At 35.3% G+C, this 25,127-nt stretch overlaps 1 protein-coding gene across 5 annotated transcripts in view; it reads right to left on the reverse strand.

The window, feature by feature from the left end:
• NEDD4 (NEDD4 E3 ubiquitin protein ligase) overlaps positions 1–25,127 on the reverse strand; it is a 63,371-nt gene that overhangs the window by 14,424 nt on the left and 23,820 nt on the right. For 3 of the 5 annotated variants that reach the window (XM_052807847.1, XM_052807846.1, XM_052807844.1), the window contains 12 exons: positions 12,010–12,060; positions 9,102–9,163; positions 7,012–7,114; positions 5,962–6,131; positions 5,239–5,356; positions 4,945–5,112; positions 3,076–3,141; positions 2,276–2,395; positions 1,621–1,827; positions 986–1,057; positions 692–746; positions 541–599 (listed from right to left, as the gene is read on the reverse strand). In XM_052807847.1, the coding sequence (XP_052663807.1) occupies positions 541–599; positions 692–746; positions 986–1,057; positions 1,621–1,827; positions 2,276–2,395; positions 3,076–3,141; positions 4,945–5,112; positions 5,239–5,356; positions 5,962–6,131; positions 7,012–7,114; positions 9,102–9,163; positions 12,010–12,060 (1,251 nt within the window). The remainder of the gene's footprint in view (positions 1–540; positions 600–691; positions 747–985; positions 1,058–1,620; positions 1,828–2,275; positions 2,396–3,075; positions 3,142–4,944; positions 5,113–5,238; positions 5,357–5,961; positions 6,132–7,011; positions 7,115–9,101; positions 9,164–12,009; positions 12,061–25,127) is intronic. The other 2 variants (XM_052807848.1, XM_052807845.1) reach the window with 1 other exon arrangement.

Raw genomic sequence — 25,127 nt, forward strand, 5'->3', positions numbered from 1 at the left:
GCTATTAATAAACACAGATATCAGCTGAACACTAAAACCCATCTATAATTATAATGTGCACCGTCTTTGCAATTAGTACGGGTAATTTTGCACTTCGGATTAAGTATCAAGGCTAGATAATTATTTTTCAGTTGGAAATTTATTCCATCCCTTTTAAAGCCATTTTCTTTTTTCTTCTTTGGTTTTTTGGTTTGTTTTGGTTTGGTTTTTTTTAAGTTTACTTCATGAATTGAGCTAGTATTATTTCGGACACTGTGGATAAAAAAAATAAATAAAGTTTCTTACCCACTTCAAATCCCACCCCCAGCCTATAAGGAAACTTTCTTACTACTCTGCAAACCAATTTTTCTTTCTGGCATTTAAAGACCATTTCCACAGAAAGCTTTCTAAACAGTCTTTAAAAAGAAATAAAAATGCCTTGTTCAAACACCCTGGAAGTTTCATCTTCTAGACTGAGTACCTGATAAATGACAAGAGTTTGTTTGGATTCTATTAACAATATTCTTGAAAAATATGTAAAGCTACATAAGGAAAGCTTACTGGTCCAGTTATTGCCACATTTTGCAATCGAGGATCCTCCCATTGTGTTTTCTTTGTATCTGAAAGACATTTCTTAGTTAGCTCTGTTAATTTTAGATAATGTTCAGAAACGAAAATGATGAGTTGGGGGAGAATACTACATTGTACATACTGTGGTTTATGAAGAATATTCTTCCATCTGTGTGAGTTCTCTCTTCCCACCCTGGCTGTAAGAAGGAGACACTTTTATTATAAATTTCTGACTATACAGTTTGCATAGAATTCAACATGATCTGCAGCTGGGGGCATTCCCCCACACCATATACTCTCAGCACTGGAATTCAAAATAGAGTATTTTTTGTATTAAAAAAGCAGGCTGCATTTTCTCATGTGCAAGTTTCGATAGTGCTAATTTAAGTATTAAAATTGTTGTATCTGCAAAACAAGTATAAAATGGCTTGCTTACTGGTAATGGGCCCAGGTCTACTGGATCTAGGGATCTCCTTGGATGAGCAGAAATTTTCAGTCTTGGATCTTCCTTTGAAAACAAAACAAGCAGCACGTTAAAATCCTTTGGTATTGTTTTGCTTTTAATTTTTTCCTCTTTATTAGTGATTGTGTAAACAATATACCTAGTACCAACTAGATAACTGTTGCATATTCTGCAGCCAGGTAGTTCCCTGAGGATTCTCAGTCCTCCAGTAGTTTACAATCATCTTCTAATGACTTCTCACTTTATTTTGTGTGTGTGTATATATATATATATCTGCTAACCGTGCATATAAGCTATCACAGTTTTACAGTTATGACAGAAGTGTCATTTAGGAGATGCTTTACATCTGCGAAACAGATTCCTATAGACATCAGTATATTCCTCCTTCCAAGCTAAACTTTCAAGTACCAATACAGTTTGTAAAATTTGTAATGTTCTGCTCCTGATAGATATTTTAAATGACTTTGCATTTTTATTACATATGTTCCTTAACAGACATAACACAGCTATCTTGTCACTAAAGAAGTCTACAAAAGCTTGCTGAAAGCAGCAAAGCTTTGACTTGACAGGAACTAGAATTTCAGTCCATAAGAGCAGTTTTCCATTACCCATGTTGTAGTTTTGGTATTGTGGTCAATAAAGAATGGTCTCCCATTGGGTGCATGTCGGACCTCCCAGCCTTTAGGGAGAAATCCTTGCTCCATTTCAGGCTGCTGCTGAGAAGACTGTTGTGATGAATCACTTGATGTTGCCTGTGGTTGTCTTCCTATACAAATACTTTGCACAGCTGACAACTGACTTGTTTCCATAGCAGTCTATGGTAAATGACCAAAAAAAAAAAAAATCAAATCAAAGCCCTGTAGAGCAATACATTTTTTCTATTAGCCTATATTTTTGACTCATGAAAGCAGTTTCCTAAAGCAAGTGCCAGACAATACATAGATTTGTTTCGTCTAATATCAACAACATTGACTAACAATTACTGATTATGCTACCAGGGTTAAAAGAAGTCTTTCAGGTTTCTCAATCAGCTATCGCTCTCCAGAAGGGTTTCTTGGTACACTAATAGTAGAGTGACTTGCCATAAGTATTACTGTTCCTAACTCTCGTTGCATTCTCTCAGCTATTTTCTGTAGTGCTTTACCAGTTTATGCCTTTCGCATGTTCTATTTCAAAGAGGTCTCTAAACTTTACTGATATTATGTGAGATGTTTAAAAGGTTAAATTAATAAAAACATGAATAAATTAGAAGACAGACAGAACCTGTACAACTGGCTTTATCCAGGTAGTGGTTCTAGAATTGTGATCTATATAATACGACCTCCCTTTTTCATCTTGTCGTTCTTCCCAGCCTGGGGGTAATCCAGATGAAGTAGGCAGTAACTAAATATTAGTGATAACAGAAGAAAAACAATTAAGAAAACCATGAAACTGACTGTGAAAAGGCTTTCCTCTGTCAAATTAAAACAAAACAAAACTATAATCCAGAAGGTTCATGATTTTCACAAACTGGATAAAACAGAAAAGCAGTTTTTAAGTCCTTGCTGAAGAGTATGAAGTGACAGAATTTTTTTTTTTTTTTTTTTTTTTTTAATTCAAGCTCCTCATCTAAAAGGATTCATTTATATACCTGGTTTAGACATGGCTGATCCAGCCTAGTACTTCCAGCTATGAGCTCACAGCTTGCAGTGTCACCATGAAAACATAATGTACGGATGGTGGTACAGCTTTTAATTACAAAGCAAACAATTTGAAAAACAAAACTCCTATCTTCATGGGAAGACTACTTCTTTCTGCAAGCTCTATCCATGCATTAAGCTAACGGTAAACAAAAACCACAGAGCTGGAACATGAAAGCTTTACAACTGAACTCCAATATTGCTAGACTCGTAATCGCAATTTTGTCAGGACAGCTGCCAGAAGCAGAAGGCCAAATCTCATTTAGAATGTCAGCACGTAATACGTAATGTAAAAAAAAAAACAAAAACCAAAAAACTTTTACATGAAGAAAATCCTTCAGCTTCTCTGCTACATAAGCCTGTGTTTTTTGGAAAATGACGTACCACCGGATGTGCAGGCTGCTCTTCAACTCTGTATGTTTGCAGACTACCTCTTCTGCTGGAATGGTTCTTGAAGTAGTGAAGAGGAATGACACATTAATTATTATTGCAGCTTTAAGGATGGCAGCAAACAGTCAACAAAAGTTATCACACTATAAACTATTACAGTTTTTATCTTGAACAAAATGTCTTATTTGTTTTGAAACATCAATTTAATATAATATTTTTGAAACTCCTGTTTTAACACTGCTAGAAACATTAAGTTCACAGTGTCTATTATAGCCTTAAAACAGAAGAATACAGAGGCTTGTGAAAGTTCTGAAAACCCTAACAATAGATGCTTTGGCACATAAAATGTTAATTGCAACCAGTTACATTACAATTGAATTTACAGTATAGAACTTACTGCATTATCTTGTCAGTAGACTAAAGCCTGTGATATATCAGAGCTAACACAACTTTTCAGAGAGTAGATTAAGTTAATAACGACAAGATATGAGAGTCTGAGACAGCCAGTTTGAGAACAGTAATTCAATCCCTGGACTTTGCATAAGCATCCACCATTCTGCCTAGAGCCATATTCAGATCTCATTTGTATTTCATCTTGCTCCAGAATTTCCCCGATTATTTGAAGGATTTTTCCCCTATCTACATACCCTTTTAGAACACTTCAAAGAAAAGGCATGATTAAATTTTTTAATTTATTTTTTGGGGGAGTGATGGAGGTGAAGGGAGGCAAGACTGTCATTCTAGCTGGCTCTTGCAAATAATTTGAACATCTGCCTCTACCTTTGCTTAGGCCACCCAAGCAAGCTGAAATAACAGTTTTCTTGCTATCCATAGGATTCTCAATAGCAGAGATCAAAATAAAGTTTTGTTACTCTCACTTCACTGTTTCCAGCGACACTAGTGATGCTTTTGCACAAACTTAGAAAAACATTACCATTCCAAATGTAAATTTGGAATTGACTTTCTCAGCATCACAAAAGCTAATGATTTTATTTAAATACCAAAATCTTACAGACTAGATGATCTGGGTCACCTCTATAGGCTTTCTTCAATGGACAGTGGATTTCTCAAGCCACATATCAGGTTACAAGGCTGTTTGTGGAGCTTGGGTTTCACAAGACAGCTGAGCTTATTTGATTGCTTGCTACCACCAAAAAGACAAGTCTCACTCCTGGCTATGTACTCCTGCTGCTTCCCTTTGTCACTGTAGTATTTGCCAGACAACCTAGCATGCCATTTCAGCTTGCTGAAACTGCAAAAAAACAGAGTTGGGGGAACAAGAGAATAGTTTTCTGCTGGGTTAGAAAGCTGAACAGACTCACTGAGAGGTCACACAAGTTTCACAACTGGCTCAAGGGCTGTGGAACTGTATGAGTGAGGTCCCTTTTTGACTGCTATGGAGTCACCAGGTTTACTCAGCCCAATCATAAAACCTTATCCCAATATTCACAATGAAAAATGAGTTATCTTAAAGCTTGTCCTAGTGGAAAAAGTAACCAATATAGCACAACTCCCTTAGAAACAAGCTTTCAGGATATAGACAGCTTCCTTCATCTGTAGTTTTCCGCAGCACTCAGTACGACACTAGAATAAGAGGTATTTACAGACTGAAAAATAGTTCACGGAAGTCTGCTTTAATCTAAGGCAGAAATTAATATAAGCAAAGTGGGGAAGAATAAAATGTTTGCTTAGATGGGGTTCTATAGTAAAAAGATTACTCTTGAATTCACTGCATTCAAGATGAAATTAAAAATATAATTGTTAATATGAAGTATTTCTGGATCTAATTCTATCAGTAGTAACATTTTGTCCCAAATATTATAGGTATTTCTGTACATTAGAAAAATGAGAAAAATAATTTACAGTATAGGCTGCTGACTGGCCAGTAGCTGAACTTCCAGAGGTAGTAAGTCTGGCATTCAATTCTTCTGCAAGATGAGTCTGTATATCACAATTACTCTGTGAGAGAGGTATTTGAAGGTTCTGATTGCTATACATTGTTGCCTCATCTTCAGTTATAATTTCCCAGCTCTTTAAAAAGAAAATAAAGAAAAAGCACTTTAAAAAGTAATTCCAAGTTACAAACAGTTAAGACAAGTTTTTTTACTAGATTAAAAAGTTACTTGCATTTCAGAAACATTTAGAGATTGTTTTTACCTCAGGGGAATCTCTGTTGTCTAGATTTTCTGTATCCTCTGATATCTGTCGCCGATGAGTGAACACATGCTGGGCCTCCAACTGCACACTACCAATATCTGCAGCAGCTACATTGTCCCTATTGGGGTGGGGAAGTCAGCATACAGTAGCCATATTTTATCTTTCAACAGTAAGCTAGGCTAACAGCAAAAACATACATTATAGTCATTTTGGCAGAAGAAAAAGAAACAGTCATGAGCTATAAAAGTTAATGTAAACTGTTTAAAAAGAATAAGCATTCATGTCAGCGTGAAGTGTAAGTTAAACTGAAGAATCAGATAGCACTCCAGGTATTATTTTTGTAATTCACATGCTAAAGGGGGGGAAAAAAAAAAAAATCTGAAAAAAACAAGGTAAACAAATTAATGCAGTCCCTGCTGGGAAGGAGGAACCAGGCTTAGAGCTGGAAAATAATTTCCTTGCCATTACTACAGTTATTATCTCCTACAATTGCAACCAGTTTCTATTTGAATGCATACTTCCAGAGAACAGGAAGAGTACTGTGCAGTTAAAATGATCACTAGCCAGTGACCATTACCCGTGGGCTTGAAGGTTAAGCTATGGAAAGCTCTCTACTAATTCTCAAGCTGTTCACTTTCCAGCTCTCTTTGCTTTCAACATAACTAGAGTTAACTAGTTACACTAGTTAATATAAGACTTGAATTTTCAGGCCAAAAGACATACTGAGCAGTTGGTCTTTTCCACTGTGTTCTTCTGAACTCATGATTGACATAGTAGGTCCTGCCGAGGATGTCTTGCCTTTCTTCCCAGCCTGAAGGCAGCGGAGGAGATTCCTGCTGCTGCTGTTGTGGCTGGCTGGCATCATCTGGTTGGTCCAATATAATCCACCCAGGCTAAAAGGTATAATGTTAACCACCTTTAATATTACCAAAGCTGAAAAAGTATCTCAATTTATTAAACCACCCCCCTTTTAAGGTACAGTCCCACTACGTCCTAAGCCAGTAAGATTGGCTCCGGGTTTTATTGTGTATATTTCTCATGAAATGATAGGACAAATTATGCATGCAGAAATCTTACTTTTAATTCAAGTTCCTTAAACATATTAGCATCAAAAGGTGTTTATTCCAGGAAAGTAAACAGCATTCACAGAATAGATTAAAAGAAGTAAATAAATTTCATTTCATACATATGCTGCAAATGTACTAGTCAGATGAGCATACCATTTTGTAACAGAAAGTTTAATCACAGCAAAGGTAGTAATGCTGATTAGAGTTAAGTCTTGAAAAGAAATCCATTGATCTAAATTGGATGTGCTTACAAAGATGACAAATGTAAAGTAGTTAAGATCGAAATATCCCTATAAATTGGAGAGAGTTGAAATTCTAAAACCAGCAAGATGTCACTGGCTGGCTGGCTGGGGTCACACAATGTTAAACTGCAGTAAAAATACTGGGCAACAATACTTCCATTAATTCTAAAACAAGACAAGTTACACAGACATATGGCAAGTCAGTACCAGAACAAAACCAAAAGTCTAATATATGTTTTCTTTTTTAGATATACTGACAAAGCCACCCCTTTAGTTAGAAAAACTGCTCCAGAATTTTTATGCAGACTTACAACTTATACAAGATACAAGTAATTGCTTTTAACTGGTTTGTTTCTAAAACACTGTATAGCTTAGTGATTCCTAACATGCATTTTTACTGTAAATACCCTTAATAGCTGAAGACATTTGCTAGGTTTTTCAGCAATAAATACATCTTTTCGCACCTCTAATTCTTCAGCCTGTTCTGTAGTTTCTTCTTCAGACCCATTGCTTTTAGGTAAGTAAGTCATTTTTAATCTAAGGTGGCCTTTAACTCTTGATTTATGGCTGCAGAAGAGAAAATAAAATGTTCTTATTGTGCACTTGTGAAATTGTTACCTGGAAATAAAATAGCTGAAAAAGCACAGCTAGAGGATTATTCTTAAGTTTCTTAACACAAACTTGGCTTTTTATAGTTTAAATTAATGAAGTTCTATAATGGTATTGAGTTTTTAGACTACTGAATACACCTTGCTATTATGTACCATAACTGGAAACCTTTCTTTCCAACTCACTCTTCTGAAAACTTCCCTAGTATCCAATGCATAACAATAACGAACAAGAAAATAAGAATAATGACAATTTAATTCATATAATTATAATAATTTCACTGTGTGCAGACAATCTATCAAGCATTGTTTCAACCTACAGGACTACTTTTCCTAAAACTTTAAGTTACAGCAAGCTCATGTACTTCAGCATTCGCCCCTCTGTATTTAGCTTAATGCATCATTAGAAGCCTGAAAACAGGATGTTCCCATTTTGATTTTATTTAATATTTTCACTTGGTAAAGAAATCTGCCAAATTATCTCATCTGTTTGACTATTGGTATAAAACAAAAGAAAATAAAAGTCCTGAAAATATCACTAGTGAGTCAACTGGATACCTGCACATCATCTTATTAAAAGATAAAAAAACCCAACACATCACTAAAGTCTAATGCTTTGCCTTTTTTTTTGTCCATGCAGAAAAAATTATTTAGATTTTCTGATATCCAGAAAAACATTTCATGTTGGATTATAAACATGTTCATTCAGATCATATTTTGGCTTCAGAAAAGCCCACATCCCTTTGAAAGAGGAGGTAACCTACTATCTTACTTTCCAATACAATAGTTAAAGTAATTCATTTCAGATTATTAACATGTTAATAATTCTTACTTAGCTTGAGGTATTGGGAAGGTAGTAATCTTATTATTAATATTTCTGTCTAAGTAAATGCAAATATGAGCAAAATTGGAGAACATGCATAAACAATACTAAAGCATCTAAAAGTTACAAGATTTCAAGGCAGAAAAGTGCCTAAAACTGTGACAGTATCTCTTACTACAAAGTATTGCCAAATTCATGTGGTAGCCACTCCAAGAAGAGGTCAGATTAACAAGCAACAATTTAATTTAATTTATGTAGAGACAATAAATATTATTCTTCATTCATTTATAGGATAGGAAATGTTACATTCATAAAAATAGGAGATCAAAATGAAACTTGACAGTCACTAACCCTGTTAAAACTATTGATCTGCTAAAAATCAATAAATGTAAAATACTTAAAAAATACTTCTGCTACCAACATGGCTAAGAAAGATCTACAGATCCCACATGTTTTGATGTTATTTCTAAACTGGAAGCTATTATCTGAAAAACATTGACATGCATTTTATGTATTTTATTTCTAATAAAAGTTGCTAAAACCTGCTTAGATTTAGGTTAAGAATCTACATTTTAAAAACAAACATGAAATGCATAACACTAATATCAGTGTCAGAGTGTTACCTATCATTTAAAAATTCCTTTGGTTTTTTTTTTTTTGTTTTTTTTTTTTTAACACAGGCCTTCCTAAATGTTAAGCAGCTTTTCAGTTTAAGTTTTGTTTTGTTTGTAATTAAGGTCACATGAAACTGCTTACTTGAAACAGGCAAACAAAAGACACAGGAAGGCAGGAAACAATTTCAACTTGAAAAAGGATAAACGAGTTATGGCATAACATTGGTCACTGATTTCACTGTTCAGCAAAATAGTAAATTGTTCAGATGAAGTTATAATGTGAATTATATCATGGCCTGAAGAAAAATGGTTTATTCTTACCAAACAATCTGTAAGTTTCTAAACAAATGCTGACTTTTTAGCAGAAATACAAATATCTTACTCCATTGATGCTCAAATTTCTTTGATGAAAACATAAAAATTTAGACAATATTTAGATATGTACAAGTAATTACATAACAGCGTTGTTTAGATATGAAAGTTAGAATTTTTATGTGGCATTTACTAACCTTCTTGGATGAAGAACAAAATCCTTGAATGTATATGGTCTCTCCATACTTGGATTTTCTGTCTGGAATAAGACAAGTTTTTTCAAGAAAAAAACTGTCAAACACTTGAAGCTAAAGAAAATTATCAGAAATTTACAATGAGTTTCTTTAAAGGCCACATAACATTTTAAAATTTAAATTATAGGTTTAGGTACAATTAATAGCAATAGCAGATTTAATCTTACTAGTAAGACTAATTCCCTGGTTCCAAGAAAAAAAAAAAACAAACAACTTTCAGTGTATACCTATATTACAGTTTCTAAAGCACAGAAAAAAACCTGTTTAGCCTGAAATCAAGAAACAGATTCTCAATTTTCACATTTAAAAGATCTACCATACCTCTTTTTTTTTTCCTCAGCATTTTTCAAATATTTTTTACACAGAACATACATAAAAAGCCATTTCTAGCTTTAGGACTTGGGAGATAAGAAAAATAATCACAGAAGAATCCATTCAGAGAACACCTCTGTTCTGACTCACGAAAGTGAAGTTGCTCAACAGAAATAAGCACAGATGTAAAGAGACATAATTTTATAAATATACCTCCCAGGTACAGGTAAAGAAATATTTATGAGGGATCATTAAAGAAAACAAAGATATTTATTTTTCTGGTTAACGTAAATATTTATAATCCATCTGAAGTTCTGCAATTCTTAAAAAAAATTTGATTTTGACAATACCGTATGTTTAGAAACATTTGTAAATCTCTAAGTCTTCCCCACCCCACTCCCCTTTTTCAGCTGTTTGTAAATTCTGGGGAGTAACTCAAGGCTGTCGTTACTCAATGCATTTTAACTCTTTCAATAAGTACTGTATAATATGAGAAAAAACTTGCAATTGCTATATTTGTAGGCCTTTTAATTAAGAACAATGGTACATGATGCAATCCTCAAAGGCTGAACTAGTTCCATAATAGTATTTTCAAAAATATCTAATGTGTGTCAATGTTTGATTGGAAAGAAACAAAAATCCAGGATCTAAAGGTTAGACATTATTAAGTTAGAGATTTTAGAATTTTATTTGCAACTGTTGAACTTTGTTATGAGAAAGTCCTAAGATTCAGCTGACTAAATTTTACTGAATGTGGTAACTATTACACTGAATCTCAGAAATAAAAATGCTCTCTTGTATTTCAGTGTAAGCTCTTATTAATACAGTTTAGAAATACTACATTCAAGTTGAAGTGTTCCACCTTCACTGAATTAAAATGCAGATCTTCAATCCCATAACAATATATGTATTACACTGGTGTTATCTGCAAGATCAGGTTCTATACTTATAAAATTAATTGTCTTACAACTAAGGTAAATACTTCTTTGAAATTAAAATGGAATTAAGCTTGGCTTTTCGTTTTGTGGGGTTTGGGGGTTTCCCCCCCTCACCCTCCAGCATTACATTACTTCTACCAACACACACACTAAGACACTGTGGAAATACATCACAGGGGAGAGAAAAAGAAAAAAATTATCTTCTTAATCTAAGTTTTATAATTATTTTTCTGACTTTCCAAAAACAACAGTTGCCTTAGATTCAATGCTAGATTACACTTGGATTAATACATTTTGGTTTCGGAAAGAGCAAATTCATATCTGCCAACTATCTCACTAACTTACTTGCCAACTATCTTTATTAATTTACCTTGCAGATGATTTGCCCTTTTTACATGTCCCTGATAACCAGCTCTTTTTAGTTATGAACAGCCTGCATTTGCAGAGTATCAAGCAAAACTAAAATTGCATGTAATAAAGAATTTATAAACTGATTTTGTTTATCCAAGATATATTTACTTAAGTAAATGAAAGGCTTTCAAAAAAATCCACCTATATTTGGGCCAATAAAGTACAATGGATTTAGACAGCAAGACCAAATAATTAAGAACAAGGAAACAGGAAGACAGAAACAAAGAGGAGACAGGGAAAAGTCGACGTTTGAGGAAGGTAAGAAAATAGCCATGGAAATACTCAAGTGAGGCTCTATAAATTAGTTCATGGGGAAAAAAAAAAAGGGAGAGAGAGAGAGAGAAAGGAAATGCACCAACATCTCCCAAAAGACTCCAGATATTGCTGTCCAGCTTATTAGTGGGAAGTGAAAACACAGACAGTCTTCTCCAGAATGACATTACAGCCAGTGTTTCCCAGCCACCTAACCGAGGGAGAGGAGTTAATGTGATCTCACATCCCAGTTACAGTGGGAAACAGGACATATCTGTAACTACTCCCGACACAGTTCTTACTGGAATGAAAGAACAACTGCTCTTGGAAAGGTTTTGCCACAGTTGTTATCCTGTCTTTGCTGATAAATCTGTTAGTATTTGCTAATATTTTAAGACCTCAGAAGAAAATGAAAAGGCTTACTTATTTCAATGTTCTTGGTGATATTTCTTTAAAACTAACAACGTGCTTTGCAAAAGGAATACAGAAACAAACAAAAAATAATGTACACAGCAACACTAGCTCTATTCCCCACTTACCCTCTTCTGGGAATATGGAATATTAAAAGAAAATTTGTAGACTTTAAAGAAAATATTTTAAGAAATATGGCAATAATTACAATCTCTTCTCGTCTTTAAGACTGTTTCAAACCTTGCATTTTTATTCTTGAAAAAGCTAAAAGCACTCCTAACTCTCGTAGCAGCAGAAACCAATATCTAAACACAAGGTAACCTACATCTTTTGATAAAGATCAGCACTAAAAAACCCCTAACAAATCCACAAAAGAAAACCAAACAGAAAACGCACAGAGCAGGAGAATTTAATTACCTATATTATCAGTACAGTTAACTTCCTTAGATGACTAATACAGTTGCATACAGAATCATTTTTCCCTTTCGCAGTCTTAAAACAAAAACAAACAAACAAAAAATACAAACCGGTAACTGATAAAGAGGAATATCCACTTGCCCAAGAAAATCATCTCGAGTCTACAGAAAATAAAAACAAACAAAAAACACAGAAAGTTTAAAGTTGCAAAGTGTTTTAAAAACATTTTCCAAACCCTGATAGCATAGTAATCTTTCTAAGAATTTGAAGACACTCTTAAATTATAGACAACAAAACTTGTTCTGTACAGAACGAGTTCTGATTGACCCAACCCTCAGAGCCTTGGACAGTTCTGCCTTCCTCAAAATAAATGAAGTATGAGGGAGCTGGGGGTGGTGATTTAGATTGTTTTTTAAATCATATAGACTAATGGTAATACAACCAGGAGAGAGTTGTTCAGCATCAGGACTAAAATCGTCAGCATCTCCAATAGAAACATCGTCCTAAAGGGCAAAGAGTAAAGACATTCTTTCCCCTTAGCTGTTTCAGTAAAATAATTGTCTTGGTATATGGTTAGGCAACTAAACATTTATCACAGATTAACACAGAACTAAAGACTCTCCTCCTAGGAATGCCTGACAATTTCTAAAAGCCTAGGCAGCTGTTTAAAACAGACATACATATGAACTTTTTTTTCTTTTCAAAATAATACAGCTACTGTCAAAAATAAGACAAAATAAGCAAAAATAAGTTTCAACTGTGATAAGTGCTTTGGAAGTTCCAGTGATTCCAGCATTCCCAAGTCTGGCAGCAGGAGCTTCAAGTTTGGCATTTCCCCTACCCTCTGCCCAACATTCCTGTTGACACCTGAAAATGTGCTAAAATTTGTTATATCTAGGAAAAAATACCATTTGCACACTGGGGAGTTTAGCTTTAACAACTAAAATCTGAAAGATTCTGCCCTGACTTGGATGTCTGGACTGTCTGACTACGACCAGACTATGAATGCAGCAACTTTGCAGCCTGATTCCCTCCAGCCTACACTGTAGTACCAGGGTAGGGACTGACAATACATGGCATCATTGTACAGTTTACTTCTGATCATTGATTTTTGCCTGCCAAAGAAATTAAGATTTTAGTAATTTAGATAATTTCAGTATTTGCCAACAATCACTGCCAACAGTCAAAGTACTTAACTTGACTTCTTACTAGATTACTGGAGCATACGCGGAGTTGTTTCAAGTTCATTTGTGATTTTAAAGCCTTTGCGAACCCCCACGAAAGCAAGAAAATTTATTATATGGGTCATTTAACATGAAGACATATCACTGCCTGCATGCTAAAATCAAGAGGGCATGAATATTTTAAAAGGTGTTTATAAGCCGATAGCATTTTTCAAAAATCTACACTATAACAAGGCTACGGTTTTTCACAGAGACAGAGTAAGGAACTGTGAAAGTCTTCAACAGTGTACCCTGTGCAGCCTCTGGATTTCTAGTCTTCCTGATTTTTCCAGCTAACAAAAGATTTGATGCCTATTCTTTCCTAAATCTGTTGGTGTACCACAAGCTTTTATTCAAGCTCATCACCCAAGGATTTTGATGGCCTTCTTCCATAAAACTTTCCACTATGAGGCTCTGCATCTCACCGACATCTATTCCCTTCACCTCTGGGCAAAGCCGTGTGTTTCACTTTTCTTCTAGCAGTCCAGTTCTACTCATTTTTTTGTCCCATTGACGGCATTCTCCATTCAAACAGCTCTGACATTAAAGGCTATAGGTATTTCTTGAAGCAGTTCCTTCTCCCTTAATAATTCTGGTATTCTTTTTTTTTAGCTCTGTTGTCCTAAGTTTGTCCATTTAATTTTTAAATTGTACATGTATATGGAGAACCAGTGCCACACATTTGTATAAGCTCTAATTTTTACACCTCCAAAAAGCACAAGTAGACTGCAGAGCTTGTCATAGATGATAACATGCTAGAAACCTAGAGATACATAACTTTAATTTGTAGTGTGTACGTCTTATATTCAGATTTGAAGGGGGTGGGGGATGGAAATAAAAAATCCTACCCACCTTTTTAGTTCACAAACTCATTTGAGATAGAAAGCCTCAACAGGTTTTCATACCTGAAGAGTCTGAAGCTTCCCTGAACTACTGAAGGAAAACTTTCTGTACTACTATAGACCACAAGCTTCTGGAAAAATATAGCTATCATTTTTGCCTATAAGGTTCTTTTTAAAATGGCACAGCACATACCTTAGACATGTTAAAAGGCTCAGTATTTGTAAAGTTCTTGGCAATCCTCAAGTGGAACATGCCTTTCAAATAAATTACTGGAATGTGGGACAAAAGTCTGTTGTATTTTAGAAAACCTCAGAACATTGTGTTTGTTACCAGCATTATTTTAGTACAGGCTCCTGTTATTCACTTTATTATTCTGCTGTCTCTCCTGCTATTTTTAGCACAGCTAGCCTCGATAACCAACCTTTAACATTACTTTCTCCTCCAGCCAGAGAGTAAAATCCTCCAGTGGAGATTTTTTGTTGACCTCCAAACAACTAATACATAGATCAGATAGCAGGAATGCTCTTTAGCAATGTGCCTCACTATGACAAGCTGACTAACTGCCTTCAAAGAAGTGCCAAAGAAGCTTTGAAACAGACATCAAACACGTTAACAATTAAATGCCAATGGAGTTGAAACTGTTTGGGTCTCTGTTTCATGAGAGCAGGCATCCCAGTTTTTTCCAAGACAGACAAGTGGGTCAGTCGTTCTTGTCAACTTCTAATTTCTTAACAGCCAGAGAACTCAAACTTTCTGCTTGCCAAACCATAAGTGCATAAACCTCAATTAATGCTATAATAAACTAACAAAGAGGCCTTTTATTCTACTGATTCGTTGGTTTAGTCTATAGAAAGTTATTAAAAACATGTGAGGACAGACAGCTGCTGTATACAATACATTTAAAGAACTCTAATGCAATGCCAAAGTGAGTGCTCAAAGAGGAAAAGCACTGAAAGAAAGTAATCCAGTCCAAAACTCATTTGCATCTATTTTATGAATACATACTTAATAAGCCTTAACAGTTAAGATTTGAGATTTTTTTCTGCAATTCCCATCAGAAACTGGATAGAAGGAGATTTTAAACAGACATGCTTATCTGAGTCACACACTTAAAAGCAGTACTGAGAACATTACCCATAATTTACCACATTTGAAGACAGTTAACTGAATTTAATGCCTTTCTTAATTGCTTTCTTAATTCACAGTGCCTTTTGAAACAGCTCTTGTATAAGACCGGGGTGTTGAAATAACAGGTATTTTCTCTACCAACTTCTGTGACTAATTTTTCTTGGTGTTAGTGCATGAATTAGAACTTAGGTATATTCCCAGTCTTCTTCTAACTAAACAGACAGCTAGTTGTGCATAAGTTGGTCTTCACACAGAAATCTACAACTGTATGGCAAAATGAGAAAGCATACAGCTTCTACTGGAGGGAATATAAAGTATCAATTGAAACTGAAAAAACAAACAGTGATCCTGACTATCGCTGCTTAAGAAAACAAGAGCTCAATAGATCCCTTATAAAACCAACATTCTTCTTGCTTAAACATCAACATTAGTTACAAGCTTGATGAGTATGAAAAAAAAAACAAACCCAAAACCAAAAAACCCCCCCAACTTTCCTGAGCTACACTAGCAACCAAGTATTTTTTTTTTCATGCTGCGCTGAGTATATTATTTGGTTCTCTAGAACTCTAAATCGAGAAAAGTGAGCTTTTTTCTTCCATAAAATACTGCCAGCATATGCTATTCATGACAGGAAAATAACAGTTTAAAAAAAAAAAATTCAATTATGTTAAGATCTTACCAAATTCATAGATTCTAAAAGTAATGTTTTCTCTATCTTGCAAAACAATAAATACTTTGTTGCATGTATTTTTAAGGGGTAGAGGTAGATGGTGAGAAGATTTTTTTCTTTTTTTTAAATGACATGTAGGCACTTCTTTTTAGTTGGCATCTATGATCAACTACCTATGATACTGAGATATAAGAACCTATCAGCATTTTCAAAATAGAGAAGTTACATACTGTTAGATCAATGGTTATTATGCAACATATGTTTCTGCAGGACCTTCAGCCCTGCTGGCTGCTTCAACAGCAAAGTGTCAGCATAACATGCCTCAGCAGTTTTACCATCTGTTTAACAGACAGCATTTAAAAATGACACTGAAGTTATTTTCACTAATTCTCCCTCGCTTCCGAAGAACTGCTTCTCTAAAAAGACCAGAGCAAAAGTGTCATCTGTTTCTCCATTTACAGCTTACACTTTTTATATAGAACCAGAATCTTATAGATAGCTTCCCTAAAAGTTCATATTTAGACTACAGTAATTTTATAACAACATTCATATATTACTCACCTCAGTGCTTGCTAGTTTGAGAACTTGTGCTTAGAAGTTCATTAACAAAGCAATTTAAGATAGCTTTTTTATTTTGCATACAAAAACTCATTTTCACATAGGTCACAGGAAGACAAGAAGTCATCTAATATAACGAAAGCATACTTAAGCACAACATAAACAGAGAACAAGTCAAAAGTTAGTAACTTGCATATTTTATTCATCAGGAATTTGACTTCCTTTCGTTTTATGGATGGATGTGCCAAATAAGCTACCATATAAAAAGCAGGAATATTACATTTTATGAAAAGTCAAGAGCCAATCCAGATTTGGCCTCCTGTGTTAAACCAGCCAACACTCAAAAAAAAAAAAAAAAATTCAGAGAAGAGTACCAAATTTAATCAGGTACTATTTCGACAATCCATTCCTTACATAAAGTCAGTTAACTTCACAGTAGTATAAAAACATAAAACTTTTGCATCTATTTGTGGAAGCTTTTGTGCCAAATCTTAAGATTTCGAATAAATTTTGAAAAACAAACCCTTGTAGTAACAATTCCAGGTGCACTTTTACCTTCACCAATTAACACCACAAAGCTTAAAACACTCAAAAAAATGTAAAACCCTATCAAACGTTAAACTGCACATGTAATTTGGACTGTGAAATGAGCAACAGACAAACCAGATATGACAGATGTTAACCACACTGGCTAATCAATACAGTCAGCCAAAGGACTCAAAACACAGTCAACAACTTATTATTCAGAGCAAAAGGGAACAAACAGAATTAAAAAAAAAAAAACCAAACACCCTCCACCCCAAAAAGAAAGAAAGAAAGAAAGAAAGACAGACAGACAATTTGCCTCCAAGAGGAAGACAGAGAATTGGAGCATCTCTGCATCATGGTCTCCCTCCTGGGAAGTTCATTAGGTCCAGCATAGTGCCACACAGATGCACAAAATAAGGTTGACCCTGGAAGCTGCTTTTTCCAGCCCTAAATATAATCTTGAATAGTTGGCCCAGGCTGAACAAGTAGCTGACCCCTTCTAAGAAATTTCTGTGAACGTGGACCGGTAGCAAGGCTGGATGCAGGCTGAATGGCCTCAGCCTACTGCAAAGTTAGTCCAGCAGTTTTCAAAAGCATTCTTAAGTCTATTGTTTTCAGCTACTGTTGATCCAAATTCAACATCAACACTAACTCAGGAATTCCCCATGCCTTTGCACCAGCGCACAGCTAGCAGCCACTGCCAGCCACACTGCAGTTTTCCACGCTCTTCTGCACACCGCATTAGTCCTCAGCCACTGCTGATCTGAACGGGAGCTCCAAGCCCTACCTATTGACTTCTCCCAGCTCCAATCCTAAGCCTACTGCTGCCAGTCCTAAATGTAGACAGATGACCTGGCTACAGTAGAACTTACTGGTTTGTCTTAGCTGTGCTATGCTCAGGTTATAAGTCCTATATGTCCAAAACCAGTCTGCATGAACTGACCTTGGATGCCTCAACCTCTATGACACAAGGCAACTACAACACAAATAACCCCCCCAAAATTACAACAAAAGCGGTATTACAATTTATTTCAGATAAGCTCAACAACACTTCTTACTAAAGTTACACTACACTTCCCACGTTAGACATCGATTTTATTGGCCTATAATTTGCCAGATTTTAACCACTTTGGATTTATTCTTTATAGGCTAAATATTTGTCCCAAATCGAACTTACTAGAAACAATGATTACTGCAACAACTGGCTAAGGTAGAAACTCTAGTAAAAAATAAGTAATGTTCATAATAAATTGTGGAAACCTTTTTCTTTGAAAAGCCCTTGTGCTTTCACATTACTGAACAAGACCTTCTCCCTCACACTAGGAAAATCACAGATTGCCAGAAAAATCATCTAGGTCTAAAAGAACCCAGTTGTACGTTTCTTCCCACATTCCTCTTACTGAGTAGCTGGAGCGTCTCATTTGCATTTTAATACGCCCTAACTTCAATGACTCCAATTCAAATTTGTATGTAATTTCAGCCAGGAACTTGCTGATGTCCTTCTTAAATTCTGTTTGCTTACATTACAGTTGATACAGCTGAAAGTGGCCCAAGGTCCCAAATAATAATTGCATCTATCTGTAGACTTTTCAGTTTACCGTAAACTGCCATGATGGAAAATAGAGTGATGTACTCTCTTGAAACAGAGATGATTATAGATCCATAAACTAACACTGAAATGAGCTACAAACATTTTGCTGGCTGCATTCCCAAATCAGCATGTTCTGTTCGTCACAGGGAGTGAGAAGAAAGTTCACTTGAAACAGAGACACTTAACAGAAATGCAGGGCAGTCCCCTTCAGACAAGGGTGAAAGTCAGTCGTAAGCAAATGACTCATCTGAGAAGGCCAATCAGTTTTCTTGCTTGCTCAATCTGTGAAATTCATCCACTTCTGGAAGATGAGAAAACACATGTTGGAACACAGAAGAACACTTTCAGCCCAGGGTGAGGGGAGAACTTGAAAGAGCATTTCTACCATTTGATCTTAGGTGGCTGCAAGGGCTGAGTAGGCACCAAAGAGCCTAGTAGTCAGATCAACACTCTGCGTAGCCTTGCATCCTTTCCCTAGTAATGGCCAAGAGCAGATGCTTAAGGAAATAATAAAAGCAGCAGTTAAGAATAGTACTTCCTCTAGTATATCCCCCAGTTTCCAATGAATAAGTTGTCATGGACTTTTTGATCCTGACATAAAAATACATATTGAGAATGTAATACCCTTTGATGGATCTTTCTTCAACTTATCTAACCTCTTCTTAAAATCCATTTCTACTTTTGGTATGCACAACATCTTGCAACACTGAGCGCAGCAACACATAAGAGAACGTATTTGTTTTATAAGAGTGCATTCTCTGTTTAAATTCACCTCCCCTGAACTATAGTTTTATAAAACTCCCTTTATATGACTTTTTAATTTTTTTCCAAAGCTGAAAAGCCCTTGGTCTACTTAGTGTCTCCGCACATAAAACTTAGCCCAATCTTGTGACCCTTCTTGGTATTTTTCTAGTTCTGTTATACATGCTTCCCGAAAAAGGATGACCAGAAATATGCATGCATGCCATGCACACATGTGGATTTGTACAACTCCATAATGGTGTTTTTAATGTTGTTAGTTTATTCCTTTCCTAATAAATCCTAACCTTCTATTTGCCCTTCAGCTGTCAACAAGATTTGACCTGACATTTTCAGCGAATCACTCACCATGACATAAACTATCTCCTGACCTGTATGGGAGACCATTACCACACATGCATCATTAGCTGTTTTTCCTCTGTGTGCAGCACTTGGCATTTATCAACACTGATTTTCAAACTGTCCATTCTACTGTCTAGTCACTCACTACCATGAGATTTTCTGCAACTTCAGAGGTGACAATTTAATTCTTATTTTTGTTTCTTATCTTTTAATTAGTTGTCATCAATGACAAAGCTTTTTTCTGCACTTATGTCTTGAGAGTATTTTTCAGACCTTCTGCTAAGGGTTCCCGTCAAATATTTTGAAAAGCTCAGTGTCCTGCCTTAACCACCTCACCATCTTCACATGTCATTGCTTAGTTTGATTTGTAAGACAAAACTTCCTTTTATGAAAGCAGTGCTCAGTCTCCCTCCGTGTAAACACAGAACATATCATATGTCTACTAATTCTATTCCATGTACTCTTTCTTCCAGACCTGCCTGTTGCAGTAGCCTGTAGCTCCCCTTTTGGTCATTTTAAAATATCAGCATACTACTTACTATCTTCCTTCAGCAAGGGAATCTAATAGATTAAAAGATTATTCATTATAGTTAGTATTTCAACAATTTTATAGCTGAGCTTCTTGACAATTCTTGGGAAAATACCTGCAGGTACTATTAGTTTTGTTCAGGGCTTCTGTCTTATGCTATAATGCTTATGAAGACTATGATTTTTACATCAGCATAATGTTTTCCAAGAAATGTTTTTGTTTAACCCAAAGTGTTGATCTAATTTCTCACACAAAGCAAAAAGGATGTACCATTCAAAAAAAAAAAAAAGTTTATAGCAATGATCATGGTCTCGTATCTGAAAGCCTGCAAGTTATTTGGCTAGTTAGGTGTAAAGGGAAGAATGTCTATCTTGCCTTGGGAACAAGTTTTACTTCAACACATTCTTAAATGTATACTAAGCCTTAAGAGACAGAAGAGCTATAGCTTGCAGCTGTATTAAAGAAGCCATACCATCAGCGCTTCCCACTCTCTCATGGTAGATTAGAAGGGCATTAAATCAACCTGAAGGCTGGATAATTAAATATTTATATAAGTTGTTTCAAGAGCTCTGCTCTGCATGGTTTTGCAGTTTTAGCTTCCCCTTTTGTTGGCATGAGAAACCTACTCAAATGCAGTTCAGCTGCAGACTATAAACAGAATGAGGTTAATCAATTTCTGCAGAGCAAACACAAATAAAACTCCTCCTTAACATGTACATGTAGTGTTTGCTGGTGACTACAAAGTGCTAGAGCTTTGATATACAGGGTTATTCAAGTATTCTGCTACAGCCCAGACACTGTTCTTTATAGCACAATCATATTCTGAAAGTTACATATGGGTCACTGTTGCCAAATACAACTTGCCAAAACTGACAAAGAAAAATTTTAGGGATGGAGCTGATACTAAATAATATTAATTGATTGCTTTCTTTGCTAATGCTTCCACACAGCAACCATTCACAGCTAGTCTTGCCTGTAAGGTTTATCACATCCTTTGCGCGTAATCTTTTTTCCCCCTGAAGAAGATTGCTAATTAAAAGCTAAAAACATGAAGAAAGGTGGAGAAGCAGCTGTAAGAAAATGTTGCATTTAAGCAAGATGGAAACCAGAAAAAAATCGGTACAAATTATCAAAGTACTACAGGTCACTGTTATATAAAGGATAAAAGTAGGAGATCCCCTACAACTAATTATAAATTGTTAATTATTGTGATTAACAGTTTCCACCGTCTTCCCTTTAATGCTTTGATGTATACTTCAACTTCTAAAATTTGTCTGAGACAAAACATAAATAGTATTATTATGTGATTTAAGTCTAACATAGTTAGACATGATTCCTCAGAAACACACCACCTTCCTTTCAACCCCAATTTTCCTTGATTGAGCTGATATACCATGACACAGCAATGTGCCATAGACAGTCTTGTAACATGATCCTTCAAGATATGCAATACCGAACAATATGAAAATTATTAGGTGATGAGGTTATTGTAGCACAGTAGCATAAAGAGATGTCAATTTGTGCTTTGCCTTGTATTGCCTCTATAATCTTTTGCTTCACCTGCCCCTTTTTTGCACAGATTCGGGACACTGATACCTGTGCAACCCCTTTTCTCAATATGCAAAGACGGAGATGGCTGGAGATAAGCCACAGTTGTCTTCCCCTTCTCTTGGCACTTCTCCCTGGTTGGACCATGATCTTCTGTGAAGGAGTTTTGCTAAGACAGAAGCTCTACTTAAAGAGGGTGCAAGACAGAAGACAACCTTGGACTATTCAGTGCTAACTTGTGGTGCAGCATTTATCAAGGGAATCAAGATCTTCCAGGCACAGGTTCTGGTCCCCTCAGCATGTTCAGATCAGCTGGAAAATAAGTTTGTGAAGAGAGACATCCTCACACACAGGCCCCTCAAATTACTGTTTGCCCAGAATTTAAATTTAGTTCTGAAAGATTTAAATATCATCTCCTCTTACAAATACAAAAGGAAGAGTTCCAGAACCTGGTGAAAAAAGCTCGAGAGTTCCAACTAAAGGTTTTCTTCACACGAACCTGACAGTAGAAAAACGTTTTGGTTATTTTACACCACCTCTGAAGTTTTTTTGCTTCAAAACGCATGTTTCATTCACTAGAGACAAAACTTGTGTAAAATCACTTGTAAACAAACAGACACCACCACAATGATTCCCTTAATTGTATAAGAAATTATTTTCAAGGTATACAGTGCCTGAAACAGATTTGCAAGTACATTTATGATATTCACATTATCTAAACAGCAGTGATACTGATGGGGAAGGAACGGATAATGCCAACAGGGATGTCAGCATAATATTATACTTGTGGAAGAGATTAACATGGCCTTTTTTTTTTTTTTAAAGCTTGTTTATGGTCTACAAGAAGTGGAACTGTAGTCACTGCTTCTGCCTTCCTCTGTACCTCTTAAAGTTTACATACGTAAGATTACATGTTCCCTTACTTACTCCTACCCTCCCAGTCCACACCTGTGATGTCAAAGTGCTTTAGCTGCAGATTTATTTCTACCCTAAGCAAGAGATAGATGCACTGAAAACACATTAAAAACAGAAATACAAAGTCCAGTACAACCTTCAATGCTGCAACCACGGACTACCTCTTCCTCCTGCTTCGCATAAATGAAATTCCACTGTCTACTGCAGAACCTATTCAATATGTTTCCAGTAAAGATCAGCAATGGTATGTGGGTCATCATCATTTCACATTTTTCAATGTAATTAAAAATAATCTAACGCTAGTTGTCACAGATATGGTGTTTTGATTTTGATTTTGTTTTTGTTTTTTTTTTTAAAGTTAGCCTTTAACAAGCTGTTGATTATAGAAAGCAGGAAATCTGATATGAGGTTGCTGAAGGCTAGTAGCTAGGCACGTAAGAAAAGAATGCATAGACCTTTCACTGCTTCAGACTCTGGAGTCTCTGACCAAAGCACTGATTTGATTTCATGACTGCTCTGTACAGATAGCTGACATTACTAAATGCTACTCCAGTATCAACTTGTTAAATTTGAACCCAGACTCAGCATATCAATATACTAGGCCAGACTAACTGGAGTCAAGAGAAATATTTTGGGAGTTGTTTATTTTTAAATGAGTCACAATACACCATGATAATTAACTGGACTATATAATTCAATGATTGCCATAGAATCTATTATATTTCTCACAAAGACTGTAGTAGTAAATACAATACTATTTATCTATTTTATTCCAGTGAATTGCTGAGCTGCTATAAAATCAGCTATGGTTTTTGCTTGGTTTGGTAGGGGAAGCTTTTAAATTTTTTGATAACATGTTTTATAGGCTATTCAGGAATATATAGGAATTCAGTAAAAACTGAATTTACATAAAGACTGAAAAGGCCGTTTCAGGCCTGAAAGGCTCCTGTACCTGTTGTTACAGAAAGGAATCTAAAACAAGTATACTGCTATAAAACCTTTAGTGTCCAGTTTTCTGATGTCAGAGATCTTTTTAATTTGTAGTAGATATGGCACAAATGTAAATATTTGCAAATACATGAAAAGTACAAGATAACTACAACAATTTGGGATGCAGACTGGTTTTTTCAGTTTTTTATTTTTAAACTTGTCTCTCTCATCTTCTAGTCAGAAGATGAAATCTTAAGAATTCAGGAAGCTTAAAACATGCTGCTACATTAAAACAGTAAAAATGCTCAACTAGCACTGAAGCATGCTATCAAGTGCTTTAAAAAGTTAGGTCTCCTCGGATTTTATGCCAATCCACTGTAAACACCGCTCTTGAGAACTGAAACAAACTATTGTCAGTCCAGTGTCCTGTGAGGTTTTCTGGAAATGTTTGCTAACAATCTAATCCTGAACTTGGATTCTACCTAAATTGAATATATTAAAATTCACCCAGTATTAAAATATAAAATATCTTACATATCAACTGCCATTAAACACAGAGGCTAGCAGTGCAAGTTGACAAGAAATGTACTTGACGTGCATGACTCAACATGTTTTCCTTTTTACAATACACTTTTTAAAAATAACTAGATCCAGACTACTTAAAATATGTCATATTCTGTTTGTGCTTATTGTGGAATTTACCATCAACTTTAGAGTTTGATTTTGGGATGAGGAATCACCAAACAACATGCATAGTGATTACCTGTGATCCACTGTGAGTTTTATAATGAAGCTTAAACATTGATCACAGTTTTACAAGAAGGAAAGTGCATTTTTCTTCAAACTCTTTTTAACCAAAAAGCAATACAAAACTCCAAAGAAGTATCGAATTATCAGGCACTACTCTAAGGGCAACAACAGACTGAAACTTACAGGCTAATACCTCCAAGTTAATGATATTACTAATTTAGAAAGGGACATTCATAACTATAGATCTTTGACATAACGCCTTTTGCTTAAACAAGCATGTTAGTTAAATGGTAGCAGTGTCAATTCATAGAGAATGAAATCTTAAAACAATTTTGGTAAACTTTAATTGTTGCACTCTTATCTGCACTCACAATTAAAACTAATATGTAATATTTAGATCATTCAAGTCTTCACAATGTTATTTAAACAAGTCTTAAAAATCCACATTTCGTGTGGCTTATGCCTCACTAGCAATATAAACTGCCTTAAGAGTTAATAAGAGCAAACACACTTCTGCAGTTCAGTTGGACGTGAGTTTCATTACCAAAAAAATACATTTAATATAAGCCTTCTAGAACCAAGTACTATAATTTGAACAGCAATGTTGTTCACAGAGGTATTAAGTTACAGTGTACTGCTCAGGCTGAAGTAGTGGTTGGAAGAAAAAAAAAAAAAAAACAAAAAAACAGGAGAGGAAACTGAGAATTCCTGTGGTTCAGGGTGTATACAGAAACAAACGGTATTTACAGTTTCTCTGCTCAAATATTACTTATCTTTAATTCTACTCACAGCAAACTGTTCTGCAAAATAAAGCCTATATGAAACAAACCTAAAAGATTCTACAGTAATCCACTCATTTTTACCCATTTTATATGCAAATAATTTCAGTAATTACTATTAATTTACTGAGAAGT

The sequence above is a fragment of the Harpia harpyja genome, chromosome 14, assembly GCF_026419915.1.
Source record: "Harpia harpyja isolate bHarHar1 chromosome 14, bHarHar1 primary haplotype, whole genome shotgun sequence".
Taxonomy (NCBI): domain Eukaryota; kingdom Metazoa; phylum Chordata; class Aves; order Accipitriformes; family Accipitridae; genus Harpia; species Harpia harpyja.